The following is a 16,545-nucleotide window of genomic DNA, read 5'->3' as shown; positions in this document are numbered from 1 at the left end:
AAATTTGCATAAATTAGCATTTTGAAATAGGGTGCCCTTCACCGATTTCGGGGCACTCTATCTAGAATTAATGCTTTTGATACCAGGGACCCACATGCAAAAAATTGCGCTTTTGTAAATTCTGTCCCCAAAATTTTGCTAAGGCCCCTGACTATTAATATACTCAACTACTGAAATTTGAATTTGTTTGAAATGAAATTGAAGTTATAACTATCTAAAACAAAAATGATTATTTTTTTTATGATTGGATTGGGGTATGCAGTAGACAATGACCGAGAGTGGCCAGTAGGCAATACACCATGTGGTCAAGAGCAGCAGCATGTGACATGCAAAGAAATATATTGGACATAGTCTTAATGGTATGGTGGTATGCTATCAAGAAGTGAATTTTCTATCCTGAATATCTTGGTATATGAACGAGTGCTTTATAGTCTGTAAAGCTCTGGTAATTCCTTTCTGACCTAAAGGTTTGCGATTAGGATTACACCAGTAGCTGGGGAGGTGGTTTTGATGTTCAACCCTGGACATAGTTACTGTATCACTGCCTTCAATATCTAATATGCGTGCCAAGTTGCCAATATTAATCGATTATGTTAATACCATTTAAACAAACCACATAAGCAAAAAAGGAAAATAATGCTTCCAATTTGCTCAGTGACTTCAGTCAAACTCTCCTTTGCATCTAGGCATGATAGTTCACCCATTGGTCTTTCAAAGCAAGGCTACAGATTGCAACACAACTAAATATAGACATATACACTGGTAACAGATGCACATGAAGTTCTATTCTGTACCTTTATTATGTTTTAGTATTTTACATTACATGAAGTATCATGATACAGAATACAAAGAATCCTAAACCTTATTTTGGAGAAAAACAAATCTATTTTTAAAAGGCATTTAATAGAACAAATGTATACATGAATTCCTTTTTGACAATGAGAATTTGGGGTCTGACATTAACTCATGCATAAATGTCAATGATTTGATACAGCAGCAACCTTCCCTTAAGCAAGATCTGACCAATGTGTCGTACTGAATGCAATGATGCACTACATGCCTCCTTCAGCTATTTACGGTACATTTCACTCTGAGGAAAACATCCCAAACAAAGCTCACCAATTACATGTACTGCAGTGAATTTCACTCCAGGTCCTTTGCCGACCGTCACATGTATGTCAGGGGCCTGCTTCACAAACGTGTTTGTAAAGTTGTGCATGACTTCATGAACTGCAGTGAGCTTTACAATCATTCTACTTCACACTAAAGCTAATTCATGTTAAAATTGATTTAAAGTTAACCTATAAACACACCTTCAGAAAATAATGGAAGATATGTGATATGTATTTAGAATTTAAGAAGAATAAATGAAAGGTTAGAATTCAGCGCTTCATAATTCCGATGTTGGCAAAGTAAATTTCCAATTTGCTTACGAACCCCAGCATCAAGTGGGCGCCAGAATGTCCAGCTCAACAAAAAGAGTTGTGGGATCCAAACACTTTTTTTACCCACAATGGTTCGACCCCAACTTGGCAATGTGACCAAGATCTGTGATGTCTCTGACACATGCACAACTTCCCCAGTATAATTGTCTATTTTATCTCGATGTTCTCGACATTCAAATGCTCATAACTGTCTTATTGTTTGTCTAATATGTTGTTGATCTTGTTCTTTGATTTCTTTTTTATTTCACACAAGCTCGCTTGTTCCAAGGATTTCATTCTCTTGCAAGTCTTGCAGTTGTTTGCAAATGTTTTTTTGAAAGCCAATGTTAACAAAAAACAACAAATAAATTTATTATAAAATAAATTTTGAAAGAGCAATCCCATCCCTTCCCGTTCTCCTCCCAAATACTTTCAGCATGACTGATTTTTTATGGTTTTAACACAATGACACCTTTGAAATACATATATATTGTGACCATTCAAGAGCTAGGCTACCGGTGCTTAAAATCATTAGTAAACAAAAAATAGACGTTAAACCCATGAGGACACGGAAAGGCCCACCAGGTCATCAACTCATACCATTACGTAAGAAATCATTCATGCGTTATCTAAAGATGCATCTGCAGTACACATATATTCACATTAGTTTTGTGCAAGGGCCAATCTACTGAGGTCTAGACCATAGGTTCAACAACCTTATTCACAGAACCTTGAAATGTTCATACAACCTTGGGAATAAAATATAATTCGTGTGAAAAGAGAGAGATAAAAAAATGATGAGATGTTATAAGAAACCTTAAAAAGAACAAAAAATAAATCGTTTTAAACATGAGATCACTACAAATTTACAAGAAATAAGAATAGCCAAAAGGTTTTAAAGAGATGAGGCAAAGAATAATCATCTTGTAAATTTTGGAAATGAGATCACTAAGAATATACACATTTCAAATTGGCAATTGGTGAGTAGATAGTTTTGATAGATGACCATCATTATTAGGACTTTGTGGAATTCTCCTATGCATCTTTTTTCCTTGGTCAGTAATAACAATATTACAAATATTATTCATCGTCATAAAATAAATCATTCTTATTTTATTTAGAGAAAAATTGTATTGGAGCAAATAATTGAGTTGTTCCTTCCCTATATCACAATGATATCACTCGTGCAGCTAATGTGAAATTCCTTTAAGCACAATGCTTGAAATTTAAAAAATTTAAAAAATTACTGTTTGTCCAATTTTGTTCAAACTTTTACCCATCTCTTTCCCTGATTTTTTAATTTTCTTTGAAAACAATCTGCTACTTTGTTTACGGGTAGATTCCCCCTTAATTAAATTCGTTGGATATCCTCTGCTTAAATATCTCCATAATCATGGAACATAGTATTCCGTGAAGTATAAAGGTGTATACAGTACTGACCAATGATTAATTAAAGTATATCATTAGTACTACCTACAAACAAATGGCATACCTACAAAACAATAACAAATGCCGCATGCAAGTTATGGCAAGATTCATTGAAAAATGCAATGCAGTAGTAAACAGGATGAGCATTGATCAAAAGAAACAATGCAGATTGTATGAGCAATTAGATATCAAAGTCTAATTTTGCAGACCTGGATGAAATTTCACAAGGCTGTCCGTATCGCATAGATTAAAGACAGTTCCTTGGGCGCATGAATCTAAATGAGATTCCCAATCATTCTTATTCCCATCGGCTAAAGTTGAAATCTGGGCCCTGTCTTACAAAGAGTTGTAATTGATCTGATCAGCCTCAACTGTGGAAAACCAGCAACACCCACATCTAAAATACATCTTTGTTTAAATTATTTTCCTAGATATGACGTATATTCATAAATTCATAATTATCTTGACAATTTGGTGTGTTTGCCTTTGTTTAGAAAGGATATTTTGCAAATTTTCTGTACAAAAAATTATGACACTGATGGATTTCCATAGAGTTCAGATTGCTTGGATCAATCATAACTCTTTGTAAGATGGATCCCATATTTGGGTAGATTAAAGTTCTCATTGTAACAAGGATCTGAATAGAAAAATTAAACATTTTAAGAACATCATTCAGGTTATAGGAAATGTACTCCTTATGGTTACAATTTGGGGGTATCTCAGTTAGCACAAGAGGGTCACCAACCACACCCTAGAGTCATGTATAATCTATGATCAACTTGATGAAACAGCCCACAGATTACCCGAATCTTATCTTATTTTCCACTTATAAGTCGAAGTTATATTCAATGGAACGGGTTCTGCAGTTCCAAGCAGAGTTAACCGAATCTTGTTTGGATTTTACTGATAATGAATAAGACATTTATAAATCCAGAAAGCTATGAAACATTGGAGTATGCCTACAAAAATATATACAAGTACTGAGCGATGTTCATAGCATACAGATTTTCTTTGTCTAGTCATCTCTGAAGCTCATATTTGGTCAAGAGGGGATAATCCTAATACAGAATCCCTAAAAAATAAAAACATGATTTTCTAAAGTTTGTGCTATTCTTCATAGATATCCATGTACCTGCCCCTGTCACCTGTCAATTCAAAACCTGTAACACATATCATAGGAATCAACATGTCGAATTTTACAAGTGATTGCATTGAACTTAATCTGCAATCAATTAAACAATTCAACTGTACAATCAATCGCTAAGCCTTGTGTTTCCTGGCCCTGGTTTTTCAGTTACTCAAAAGACTTTCCTTGCATCGATCCCATTCATATTCCACGTTGCTCTCCATTCATCAGCACCCATCTGTGAATGACCTTTGACCCAACCAGCTTGACCTAGGTCATTAAGGAACCTTGGGAAGAGTTTGTTACAAATCTGGCCGGAAACCTTGACTGCCTGCCAAGTATCGTCTCTGTTCATATACACACCTTAAAAGATCACCATGATAACAAGGAAAACAACATGTTGAGACTTTAATGTCTACATCAGGTGGAGGCGCTGATGATTTTGTAAATCAAATGAATGAATAAATGGATGGATGGATGAATGAATGAATGAATGATTGATTGATTGAAAGAACAAATGTATGACTGTATGAATGAATGAATGATTGAGGGAATAAATGAACGGATGGATGATTGAATGGATGCATGAATAAAATGATAGACAAACTATTGATGTAAAGTTATGTAAATACAATAATCAATAAATTTACTAATAGAAGTTGTGATGAATGAATAAATGTACAAATAAATCAAGAGATCAAGAAAGAAAAAAGAAAACAAATCTGGAAAAATAAAAGAAATACAAATATTCCTATCCTTACCATGTCACTGATATTATTTACAAAATGATTGAGTTAATGCTGCCATAAGCCCATTTTTATTCATATTTTGATACTTATTATTTTCATGAACGAGCACAAATGATTTCCCACTTGTATGCAAATAAGGTACAGAGGGTGTGACACTACCCATTCCAGGAGGAGTCACACAACTTATTTTTAACTAAGCTCCCTAATTGAAAATTACACTTTATTAGTTAAATGTTCTTCACAGTAACAAATATCTATAACAGAATTTAGAAAGCTTTCATACTATATTATACATTTACCTCTTTCTAAGATATCTGTCAGTTCTCTTGATAAACTGTCACCAGGAACCTGCAATAACAAAACAATCAAGAGAAAAATAAAACAAATAACCTCAAAGGATCTACTAATTATATGCATAGTTAAACAAAATCAAAATATATGTTAGTCGTTTCATGTATTGAACCAAATATAGAATATGTCCATTTCTCTGTTTGATAAAATTGCACTATGATTTCAGACTTTACCAAAGTCAGTGAAATTTAACCCCATAAAATATCGAGATTTCATAGATTTGGCTTTAACAAATATGAACAACTCTGGTTATTTTGTATAGATAACTGTACTCGATAGTTATCAATATACTCATACTTTGTTAAAATGATTTGAATTCACCTTGGATATTAGCAGAGAAACAAGCAAAGTAGTACAATGGCCTATAAAAATGTATACAAATTAACATGCTAATCTTCTGAATACTTAATATATTACTTCTGCAAAGGTCATGGACTACATTCTCCATTTATGAATTCTAATAAAGTTACAAGATTCTTCAAATCTCCTATGACTATGAAAATGCCTTTACAGTTTCTACAAGCAAATGGTAATATCAAGTGGCACTTTCATTAAAATATAAATCAATTTACCCAATACGATCCGTCAAAAATATGGAATTGAAAAAGAAGTAGGGCCAAATGAAAAGCAATGTCAGATTGGCTATCATAAATTATCACCTTAAGTGAAAACCACAATTACTGATTTCAACAAAATATAAGATGCAAAATTATATTAAACCCCCACATAATTTAGCAATGAAATCAAGGTTACCTAAACTCACGATACACATTATATTGGATACAGGGATGCAATAACCATGGACTTATGAAATAACCAAGCTAAGCAGAGTCCTCATGAAGATTTACAATTATGTAGCTTAATCTGAGAGAGAATTCAACAATTTTGACTGGGCAAAAACTAATGTCTTATAGCAACCATTTTCGATTTTAGGTAGATAAAAAGAGCTTGCTGGCGGAGATAACTACAAATAACAAATATAATAACATGACCCCTGCTCATATGATGTAATACTAGTAATAAGAAGAAAAAGGATTGTGAGAATATCACACTGCCCCAAACTGGATTTAATTACTTTTGCTAATATTACAATTGTAAGGGCACCGTACGATGATGACAAAAATAAAGAGAACAAGTTCATTCCAGTTGAAGTCTATTTTATTTATCAGATCTCTTCAAAAAGACGGATATATCAGCATTCCGTCAAATGTCTTCTTTTTTTTATATAAATTTAGAAAATGTCTTTTTTTTAAGGCTGGGCGAGCCACAAATCCGGAAGCCAACTAGGAGCCGCACATCCTTACTGAAGGAAGAATGAAAGTAAAACCGGCCAGGTTCTGCGAGAAGGAGCGCTCACCCGCCTTCAAGATGCCAGTTCATTCTCACAAAAGGCGTACCACTACATAATGTAATAATAAGATTATACATACCCTGTTTCCATGGAGATGGAATGTTGTATACATGATGATCTCAGCCTGGAGACAAGCTTTAAGGACATCTTCTGATGTACTATCATGATGAATCACAATATCAATACAACCTAGGATATCAAGATCACACAAGAAAATTTATCACTGAAAACTTGTTTAGATCAATATTACATTGACACGGAAGCTGGCTTTATCAGGAGATATAATTTTTAACGGATGAGAAGAATGAACCATTATGATGGATCCAGGGGCGTCCATTTTTCAGATTGGGGGGGCAAAATCATGAATCAACTTTCCAAAGGCGCTCGATCACACAAAACAAACAGACTCAAACACACACACACGCACACATATGCCTATATGTATATATATATAGATTTTATATATATATATATATATATATATATACTTTTTTTTTTTTTTCTCTTGCTTTTTTAGCCTTTATTCAGATACTATTACATTTTTCATGTACAAGGGTAATAAATCAAATACATGTATGCAAATTAAAGTGAAGTACACTTATACAGCAATATAACATATGAAATAATATACATCTTGATATAAATTTTTCGAACAGATATAACCCATAATACCAATAACAAAAACCTCGTAATTTCACATGTATTTACTGTATAATAATACCGTATTGTATGATGAAAAATCAAAAGTACAGACTTTTTTTAAGTGAAGAGGTTATCCCATAATAAAAAAAAAGTACTTATACATGTATATTCATTCCTCCAACTTTTGTAAGACAATACAGAAAAAAAAAAGTCTCTATGTTTATTCTTAGAAAGTATACAATAATCTGAATAAAGATTTTGTATATAAAGCACACACGAAAACAAAACAAAACACAACATCAACAAAATAAAACAAACAAAACCTTTTCCTCACCCCAAACAAAATATTCTTTCTTTTTGGATCTACTCAAACATTTTGCTAACCATGGAGATAGGAAACCCCCCCCCCCCCCCCCATCCCTGGCAGCAAGCACTCACATTCACACGCGGACATATACCATTGCACACTCGCATTCACACGCGGACATACCATTACATACTCACAGCACCAGCAGACGCTTCACACCTGTTTGCATTCACTGCCTCATTCACCTTCAGTTCTTCCCATTTCTTTACATGCAAACTCAATTTGCCCGATTTTATAGCTAAGCATTTTTCTTCCTCCCTACGTTCCGCAATATATTTTTGTATTTTATGGCAGGAAGGAACCTGACCATTAGTTCTGGATTGGAAAATGGCATATTTGATGAAAAAGATTATACAGTTTACACAATTATTTCTATTCGTACTTCCAGATAATCCCAAATGTATATCTCTCCATTCTAAATCTCTTAATTCAGACATACAGAAATATTTAATGAAAAATTCCCATAAAGGTTTTACCTTGGGACAATTTAGAAAAATATGAATGTATGATTCGGTTTCTCTGCCACAAAAAGAGCATAAACTGTCTTTAACATACCCAAATCTCAATAACTGTTCTTTGGTATAAATCGCCCCGTGTAAAAGTAAGAACTGGAATTCTCTTTGTTTCCTAATCAAAGTTATGCTCCTGGTTTGGGCAAGCCTATTACACATTTCAACATCCGTAAAATTCAAATTAATGTTTTTATCTTTCAATGTTAAATTATAAGTTTCCCGTAAAGTTTCAACAAAACAACTATAAATCATTTTTAATTTAATCACCTCAAAAGTAGTTTCCAGCTTACTGATATTCAAATTAACATTGAAGTTCTCATCGTCAATCTTTATAAATTTAATAGAGCTATAGGCATTTTTCCAAGTAATTGGAATAGCATGTACTATATCAATAATGTGGAGCAGTTCATCTGCGGTTACCCCAAGATTTTGAAAATAAGCCACAGGTCTCACAACCCCGTTATCAAAAATATGATCTACAGTGTATATTCCCTTATTATAAAGATCAATATCAAAAATCATTTTACCTCTTACACATACATTCTTATTATTAAATATAATCGGGTTTACTTCCTCTTTTGTATATCTATATTTTCTCATATCTTGCCAAGCCTTCAGCATTTCAGAATAAAATTGTGGCATTGTCTGTGTTAATTTGCAAATATCAAAATCGCAAAGAAATAACAGTCTCCCACCGAGTGATCTAAAACAGAAATCAAAATACAATTTCCACCCAGCATTGCGTTCCCCGTATAATAGACGTTTCAGCCACATTAGACGTTGGGCCTTTATGAACAACTTAAAATTCATCATTCTTAACCCACCGTGTGAGTAATCCTGATACATAATGTTTCTCTTTATACGGTCTTTACCTGACCATAAAAACTCAAAAGTGATCCGTTCCACCTCAACGAACAACCACTTAGGAACAACTAAAAGTGACGAGACGTAATTTAATTTTGATAATGCATAACTTTTCAACAATTGTATTTTACCCATAAGGGTTAGATCCCTTTGTTTCCACCATCCCAAAAGTCTTTTTATTTTGCTTAGTATCTCTTTGAAGTTTAGATCTTCTTTTATTATTACATTTAGAGAGAAATAAACGCCTAAGATTTTAATTTGCTGAACCAAATTTCCAAATAGCGGAGTTTGAGGTCTGTCTTGATCTTTTCCCATCCAAAAAAAGTTTGTTTTCCCTTTGTTTATCTTCAGACCGCTCACTTTTTCGAATTCTTCCAAAAGATATTTAAGCCGTTTAACAGAATTGCTATTTTTAACAAACAGAGTGATATCATCGGCATACAATATTTGCTTAATTTCATGAGATCCAAACTGAATTCCTTCAACTAGAGCGTCTCTTCTTATTGCCAAAGCTAGTGTTTCTATACAGAGCAAAAACAGATAAGGAGAAATGGGGTCCCCCTGTCTTACCCCTCGTTTTATATCAAAATAACCAGTGGAATAACCTCCATTCATAATACAACTAGTTATATCTGTATATAAAACACGAACCCAAGAACAGAAAGACTGGCCAAATCCAAATAATTTAAGAGTCTGAAAAAGAAAATCATGGGAAACAGAATCAAAAGCCTTTTCAAAGTCCACCGTAATCAAATATCCAATATTTCCAAAAGAGGACTGAAATAAAATATCATCGATTAATCTCACACCATCTCCAATGTTCCTATTTTCAACATACCCTATTTGATCAATATGAATTATCTCATTCAGAACCTTTTTCAATCTTTTTGCTAGTACCTTTGATAAGATCTTGTAATCAACATTTAAAAGCGTGATTGGTCTATAGTTTTGAATGTATAAAGGGTTTTTGCCTTCCTTTTCTAATAGTGTAATCACTCCCTGCCTTTGTGAAGTTGCTAATAATCCCCTATTATACACTTCATTTAACACTTCCACCAAAAATCCCCCCAATAAATTCAAAAAGGTGTAATAAAATTCAACAGTAAAACCGTCGTTTCCAGGGGTTTTATTAAATTTCATTTCTTTCAAAACACTTAAACAATCCTGAATAGTAATTTTCCCTTCACAAATATCTCGACTCTCTTTGGATAATTTAGGAATATCCTTCAGGAAAAAAGAGTTTTCATTTACAATCACTTCATTCAATGAATATAATTTTTCGTAAAATGACTTTATCTTCTTCAATATTTCACTCCTATCTTTTATAGTCTGTTCACCTTGATCATATATTTCTGTTATTACACTTTTCCGTTTGTTTGATTTTAATAACTGTTCAAAATATTGTGTTTTTTGTTCTCCTTCCTCAAACCAAAAAGCTCTTGATCGGATTTTTACACCTTGTCGGCTATAATCAAACAATCTGTTCAATTTAGACTTTTTCTCCTCCATTTCATCAAGTATTTTCCTCGAAGGCTGAGTCGATAGGTGGATTTCCAAACTTCTTATATCTTCCTCTAATTTTTCAATTTCATGTTTCCTAAGCTTTGCTTTTTTCTTTGTGTACTTATTAATAATCTCCCTCATTTTCATTTTTAAAAAATCCCACAACAATAATTTATCTTCTATTTTCGGGAGCCATTCTTTTTTTAATTCAACTATTTTATCTTTGAATAAATTCACGAATTCCTGATCTGCGCACAGACTATTGTTGAACTTCCAATATGAATTGCCTAAGTGTGGCTTGTCTACACTGCTTGTTAATTGAAGCAGAACGCCCGAATGATCTGGCGTGATTGATGTTACAATATCACAACCATTAACTAAATGCTGAAAAGCAGAGGACCCGAACCAATAATCCAATCGACTTTGCATAATAGGACATTTTTGCCTGAATGTAAATTGTTTCTTTTCAGGATTCATCCTCCTCCATATATCTTCTAAACCGAATCTATCTAAAAATCCATCAAATTTCTTGTTAAATCTGTTTTTATAAAAGATTCTTGGACCTAAATAATCCAAATCTCCATTCATTATTGTATTAAAATCTCCCCCAATAATTATCATTTCTTCAGAGCTGTAAAGCTTTGAAATACATTTATCTAGTTCCTCTAAAAATTCAATTTGCATCTTCTCCTTATCTCTTGTGGGGAAATAACAATTAACTAAAATTATTTTAGATTGTTGAAATTCAAACTTCATAACGACGTATCTTCTATTTTCATCAAAAATAACATTATCCATTTTTATATTTAAATTTGGAGAAATGAGAACTGAAACACCTCTACTATGGTTCGTTCCATGACTAAACAATATAGGCCCATTCCACTCTAATTTCCACTTCTCTTCAACCTCTTCCGTACTATAGGTTTCCTGTAAAAACACAATATTACTCCCTTTATTTTTGCAAAATTCAAAAATGTTTTTTCTTTTAGCCTTGTCTCTTAGACCTCTGACATTTAAAGTGAGTAAAGTAAGATATAACCTTCTATCCATACACTTTTACCCAATCCGAAAAATACAACAGAACCTGAATGAATGAAAGACATGAAAGACTACCCATGAAATGCAAACAGGCAACACAAAACACAATACAACCACGCCCTCTCATAGTATCACACTCCAAACACCCCCATTCATTCAACATCCAACATATCCAACACAATAATTCGCCAGTCATCCAACCACACTTCCCCATGCCATTAACGTGGAGGTCATGCATATCTAATATGCCAACACCAAGTTAAGCCTAACCCAAACATATTATATCCAAAGAAACTCCCGTCTATTTCCAACATTAAATTCTATAGGAACCAAATAATGCGTGAATAGGATGAATCCTTCTGCAAATCAAGGAATTGATTGTTTAACACTGCACCTGTCTGGTTTACCGTAGAAAAGAAAATACCTTTCCATTACTTTCTAAATTACCCCCCCCCCCCATAAAACCAACTGCAATGAGACTTTTCCGATGTGCCTAAATTTGTTTCAGAATGAATATTCTCATCTTTACTTCATGTACTATAGCTCAAGCATAAAAAAGTGGGGGTTTGGATTTTTTCAAAGAAATCTCTTCTTGGTTTTACTCAGATGCAAACATGACATAAAAGAGAACGATCTACTAAATTATTCATCTTCATACTAAAATGAAAAAGGCTATACAGCTAGCTATCCGTCTAGCTGCAACTAGCTAGAACATCTCTTACATCATTGATGTAAGGATAATCAAACAACGAAAATCATGCACCATTTCCCTACAACTTTACATCTATATCTTTAAAGTGAGTGTATTATAATAATACCAATTCATAAACCTTCCTTGTCAAAAACCACTGCGGTGGCAAAAATGATTGAAAACAAAACAACCCCCCCCCCCCAAAAAAAAAAAAAAAAAAAAAAATAGAGGGGGAGCTTGTCCTAATAAATTCCATTATCAATTCCATGCTCCGAAAGTAAAGAGTAAGCAAGCTGTAAAGCTGAAACCTCGTATTTTTTAGTTTGATTAAGACGCATAACTAATCAAATCGCATTCTTTTTTTTTTCCATAAATATTTTCCAAAGACTGATAGCCTTGCCTTGCCGGAGTTATGCATCAGAGCCCTAATCAGGGCAAAAAGATATAAAAAGCTTGAAAGACCTAAACACGTGAATGGTTAACTACACCTGCACTTTGCACGTAAAAAGCAATTACATTCCATACACAATAAAGGAAATGAATAAATAATGAAGGAATGATTTCTTGTTACTGCTCTAAGCATATACCTGTTATTCAATAATATCAACATTCCAGTCCTTTTTTTTTCTTGCTAATGAGGACTAAAGACCTATTTACTCTAATCAAATTCATTCAACATCCAACATATCCAAAGCAACAATTCGCCAGTCACCCAACCACACTTTCCCATGCCATTAACTTGGCGGTCATGCATAGCTAATATGCCAACACCAAGTTAATAACCCAAACATATTATATCCAAAGAACTCAAGTCTATTTCCAACATTAAATTCTATAGGAACCAAATAATGCGTGAATAGGGTGGATCCTCCTGCAATTGAGGAATAGACTGATAAACACTGCACCCGTCTGGTTTACCACTTCCTCTTCAATTCCAGTTTTACCACAACTAAAAACTAGCACTGAAAATAAAGCGCATTATATTTTTATTTGCCATTGTGGTACCAATTCATAAACCTTCCATTAAAAAAAAAAAAAAAAAAAAACCACTGCGATGACAAAAATAATTGAATACAAAACATCCCCCAAAAAAAAATTAAGGGGGGATCCTGTCCTGATAAATTCCATTATCAATTCCATGCTCCAAAAATAAAGAGTAAGCAAGCTGTAAAGCTGAAACCTCGTATTATTTAGTTTGATTAAGACACATTACTAATCAAATCGCATTCCTTTTTTTTCCACAAATATTTTCCAAAGACTGATAGCCTTGCCTTGCCGGAGTTATGCATCAGAGCCCTAATCAGGGCAAAAAGATATAAAAAGCTTGAAAGACCTAAACACGTGAATGGTTAACTACACCTGCACTTTGCACGTAAAAAGCAATTACATTCCATACACAATAAAGGAAATGAATAAATAATGAAGGAATGATTTCTTGTTACTGCTCTAAGCATATACCTGTTATTCAATAATATCAACATTCCAGTCCTTTTTTTTTTCTTGCTAATGAGGACTAAAGACCTATTTACTCTAATCAAATCTGAATGACAATGCCCAACATTTACTTACTTCGTATTTGAATGCAATGAAAAATCACCCTTATACATTTTTGTAACAGTACATAAACTGTAGTGTACAATAATAGGTATATCATTTGGATCACATTCTTCTCCCTTTTTTTTGTATATGCAATTTACATGATCTAAGCTCGCCACATCAATTCCATTCACGAAAAGAGAAATAAAATGAGATCCTGTTACCTAGTATTGCTTGGTGTATTGCCTACAATAGGCACCGAAATAACCCAGTGATGCAAATCTGACCTAGCCCGTTCAAGATTTCATGAATCAAAGTAGAGCCAAACTACTAAACAGGAAAAAAAATGTGGCCCCACGACCCAACTATTACTGCCGAAATGTGATCGGAATGCCATTATTATTCATCCCTATCTTCACATTTGTTCCAAGGCAACTGAAATTGTTATCCTACAGGGGCACTTGAAACCTCCGAGTTAGACAATAATTAAAGGATTCCAATCACAATCAAATCCATTTTCGAGTTTTGGTATTTTTTAATTCAAACATTGTAAAGTTGAGGGAACAACGCAAAAGCGATTAAATGCTTAAAAAAAAAAAAAATCAAAATAGTTAGAAACAAACATGAAAACAGCAACTGCACTTACTAAACTCATTGATAATTATCTTTTTCATCTTTGTTTCTTCAGCAGAAATTCGTGACCACAGGGGAAAGAGGAAAAAAAAAGAGAAAAAAAAAAAAAAAAAAAAAAAAAAAAAAAAAAAAAAGGGGGGTTAATGTTCTTATTAATCTTGTCTTTACCATCAAAAGCTTAAAAATTCCATTTCACTTTCATTGGTGAATTCTTCGTTCATTCTTCTGTTTGTTTTGAGGGTTTTGTTTTCCTTCTTTTTGAAAATACAAACCAGACAGTGTTTTTCAACTCTGAAACAAAGCCCTGTACCTTTTACTACAGGTTTTTTTTTCCTTTCCCCTATAGTGGTAAAACATAATAAATAATCTTTAAAAAAAACCAAAAAAACAAACAGTTTACGCATTCCTCCATAATGTAAATGGATTAGAAGTCATATATTCTTCTATACCTGCTAACCTCATATCTGTTTAAAGTTTCTAACTTATAATTCAGTCTTCGGTTCTTTTTTTAATTATTATTTACATGTAAACCATGCTAATCCAATTCATGTCTACTCCTTATAGTGATTTTTCTTCTTTTAGTCAACAAAAATAAACTGTGTAAATATTATTACAGGCTAACAAAAGGACATTTGCATTTACTACTGTCCTTTTTTTTTTATATAAATAATAAATCAGAAATACAAGGCCCTGCAAGGTCTCGTATGACATCATGGCTTTTATCAGATTAAGACAAACAAATAAACAACCTTTTTTGGTTATCAATTTTAAGAATATCATTATTAAATAGCTGAAGCAGGACCTGAACTTTGAACTTCTAATATTTGACTCATGATCCACTTGCCTTCACATTTTCTCTTCCATCCCAGGTTGTTCATGGTCCCCTTAATTATATTTCCTGTATATACCGCTACTTCCCCTTCCCTACAGTATTAACACTCATGTCTTCATCAAATCAAATATATATAGTAGGTAATTAGTCTAAACACAGGAAACACACCATTCTATAACTTTAAATCTTACTTATCATGATTATTCCACTTGTTTGTGCCCTTTTCCTTCCATAACAGGTGAAGCTCGGTACCTTTCTGAAAGATCCTTGTAGAAACTCCCTTTTCCTTCCTTAACTTGTATGCTTCATTCGCGAGGATCGACCTGCAGATTTTCATTGCTGGCGGCAAATCGGTTCGCACTGTAATTCGAGTGAGAGCATGACTGGTTTCACCGGAGCTCCTCGCACGCTTCCTCTGTTGATCTTCGAAAGCCGTTAAGATCTTATTTCTATCATGCATGTAGCAAAATCTTGCAATAATCGGAGGGGGTGCTTGGGCGCCGGCGGCTTGGCCTTCGGATTCCCGTATTGGAAGACGATGGGCGTTAGCTATCGCTATGAGCGTTGCTATCTCTTCCTCTATCCCAAGAGAGACAAACACCTTTCTGAGCACTTGGTAGACATTTTCCCCGTCTGTAGATTGAAGTCCGTAAAAAAGTAAATTTGACTTCCTATTATGGATTTCAAGAAGTATGATTTTTTGTTCTAAGAACTTAATTTTGTGTTGAAGTGAGTCTTCCAATACAGGCAATTTTTGCTTTTCGATGTCCAAGATTCGTTCAGAGTTGAAGTCCACGTTCTCTTTGAGGTCGTTAAACCTCTTGTTCATAGAGGAAATATCTGCAGCAATTTGGTCCAATTTAGATGATACAGAATTCTTAAAATCTAGTATGCTTGCATGCAGATCTGCGAGTGAAGGTTGAGTCTCTACTTCTCCATCCTCAACTTAACAAATATACACACACACACACACACACACACACACACACATCTCACCAACAAATTAAATTTTAAAAAAAATTAAAAAATAATAGATGCGAGCGCGAAGCGCGAGCTGAAAATTTTGATATTTTGATCTTTAAAAAAAAAAGAGTTTAATTGACGTTTTTAATAAAGAACAATAAATATATCCAACAAAAGATTATTGCAAATCGAAGTGGGAGTTCTTTTGAGGTATAGAACTGAAAACGGGACATTCTATTCACCTATTCCATCATGAAAAGTATGGGTTTTTGCTACAGAAATGATGCGAGCGCGAAGCGCAAGCTGAATTTTTTTTATATTCTAATCTGAAAACTGGACATTTTGAGCACGATTTTAGATGAAGAACGAGTTGTGTATCTCAATCTCGCTTGCTGATTTATGTGTAACATTACAATCTTATTTTATTTTTTGCACATGCGGAATTATTGGGGGGGCAAAACGATATGTTTGCCCCCCCAATATTTTCATTGGTGGGGCGGTTGCCCCCCCTGCCCCCCCATGCTCGACGCCTCTG

The 16,545-nt window shown here is 33.8% G+C and overlaps 1 protein-coding gene across 1 annotated transcript; it reads right to left on the bottom strand.

Moving 5' to 3' along the window:
* Positions 1 to 776: 776 nt before the first annotated feature.
* LOC135157234 (RUS family member 1-like) lies at positions 777 to 6,614 on the bottom strand. Its single transcript, XM_064112187.1, has 3 exons — positions 6,509 to 6,614; positions 5,027 to 5,075; positions 777 to 4,341 (listed from the first exon to the last, which is right to left on the bottom strand). Exons 1-3 carry the CDS (start codon positions 6,539 to 6,541, stop codon positions 4,151 to 4,153), a joined length of 273 nt encoding a protein of 90 aa, XP_063968257.1. The 5' UTR covers positions 6,542 to 6,614; the 3' UTR covers positions 777 to 4,150.
* Between the last annotated feature and the right edge of the window lie 9,931 nt (positions 6,615 to 16,545).

Source organism: Lytechinus pictus, chromosome 2 (genome assembly GCF_037042905.1).
Source record: "Lytechinus pictus isolate F3 Inbred chromosome 2, Lp3.0, whole genome shotgun sequence".
NCBI classification, from domain to species: Eukaryota; Metazoa; Echinodermata; class Echinoidea; order Temnopleuroida; family Toxopneustidae; genus Lytechinus; species Lytechinus pictus.
This window is presented reverse-complemented; position numbering and strand designations above follow the sequence as displayed.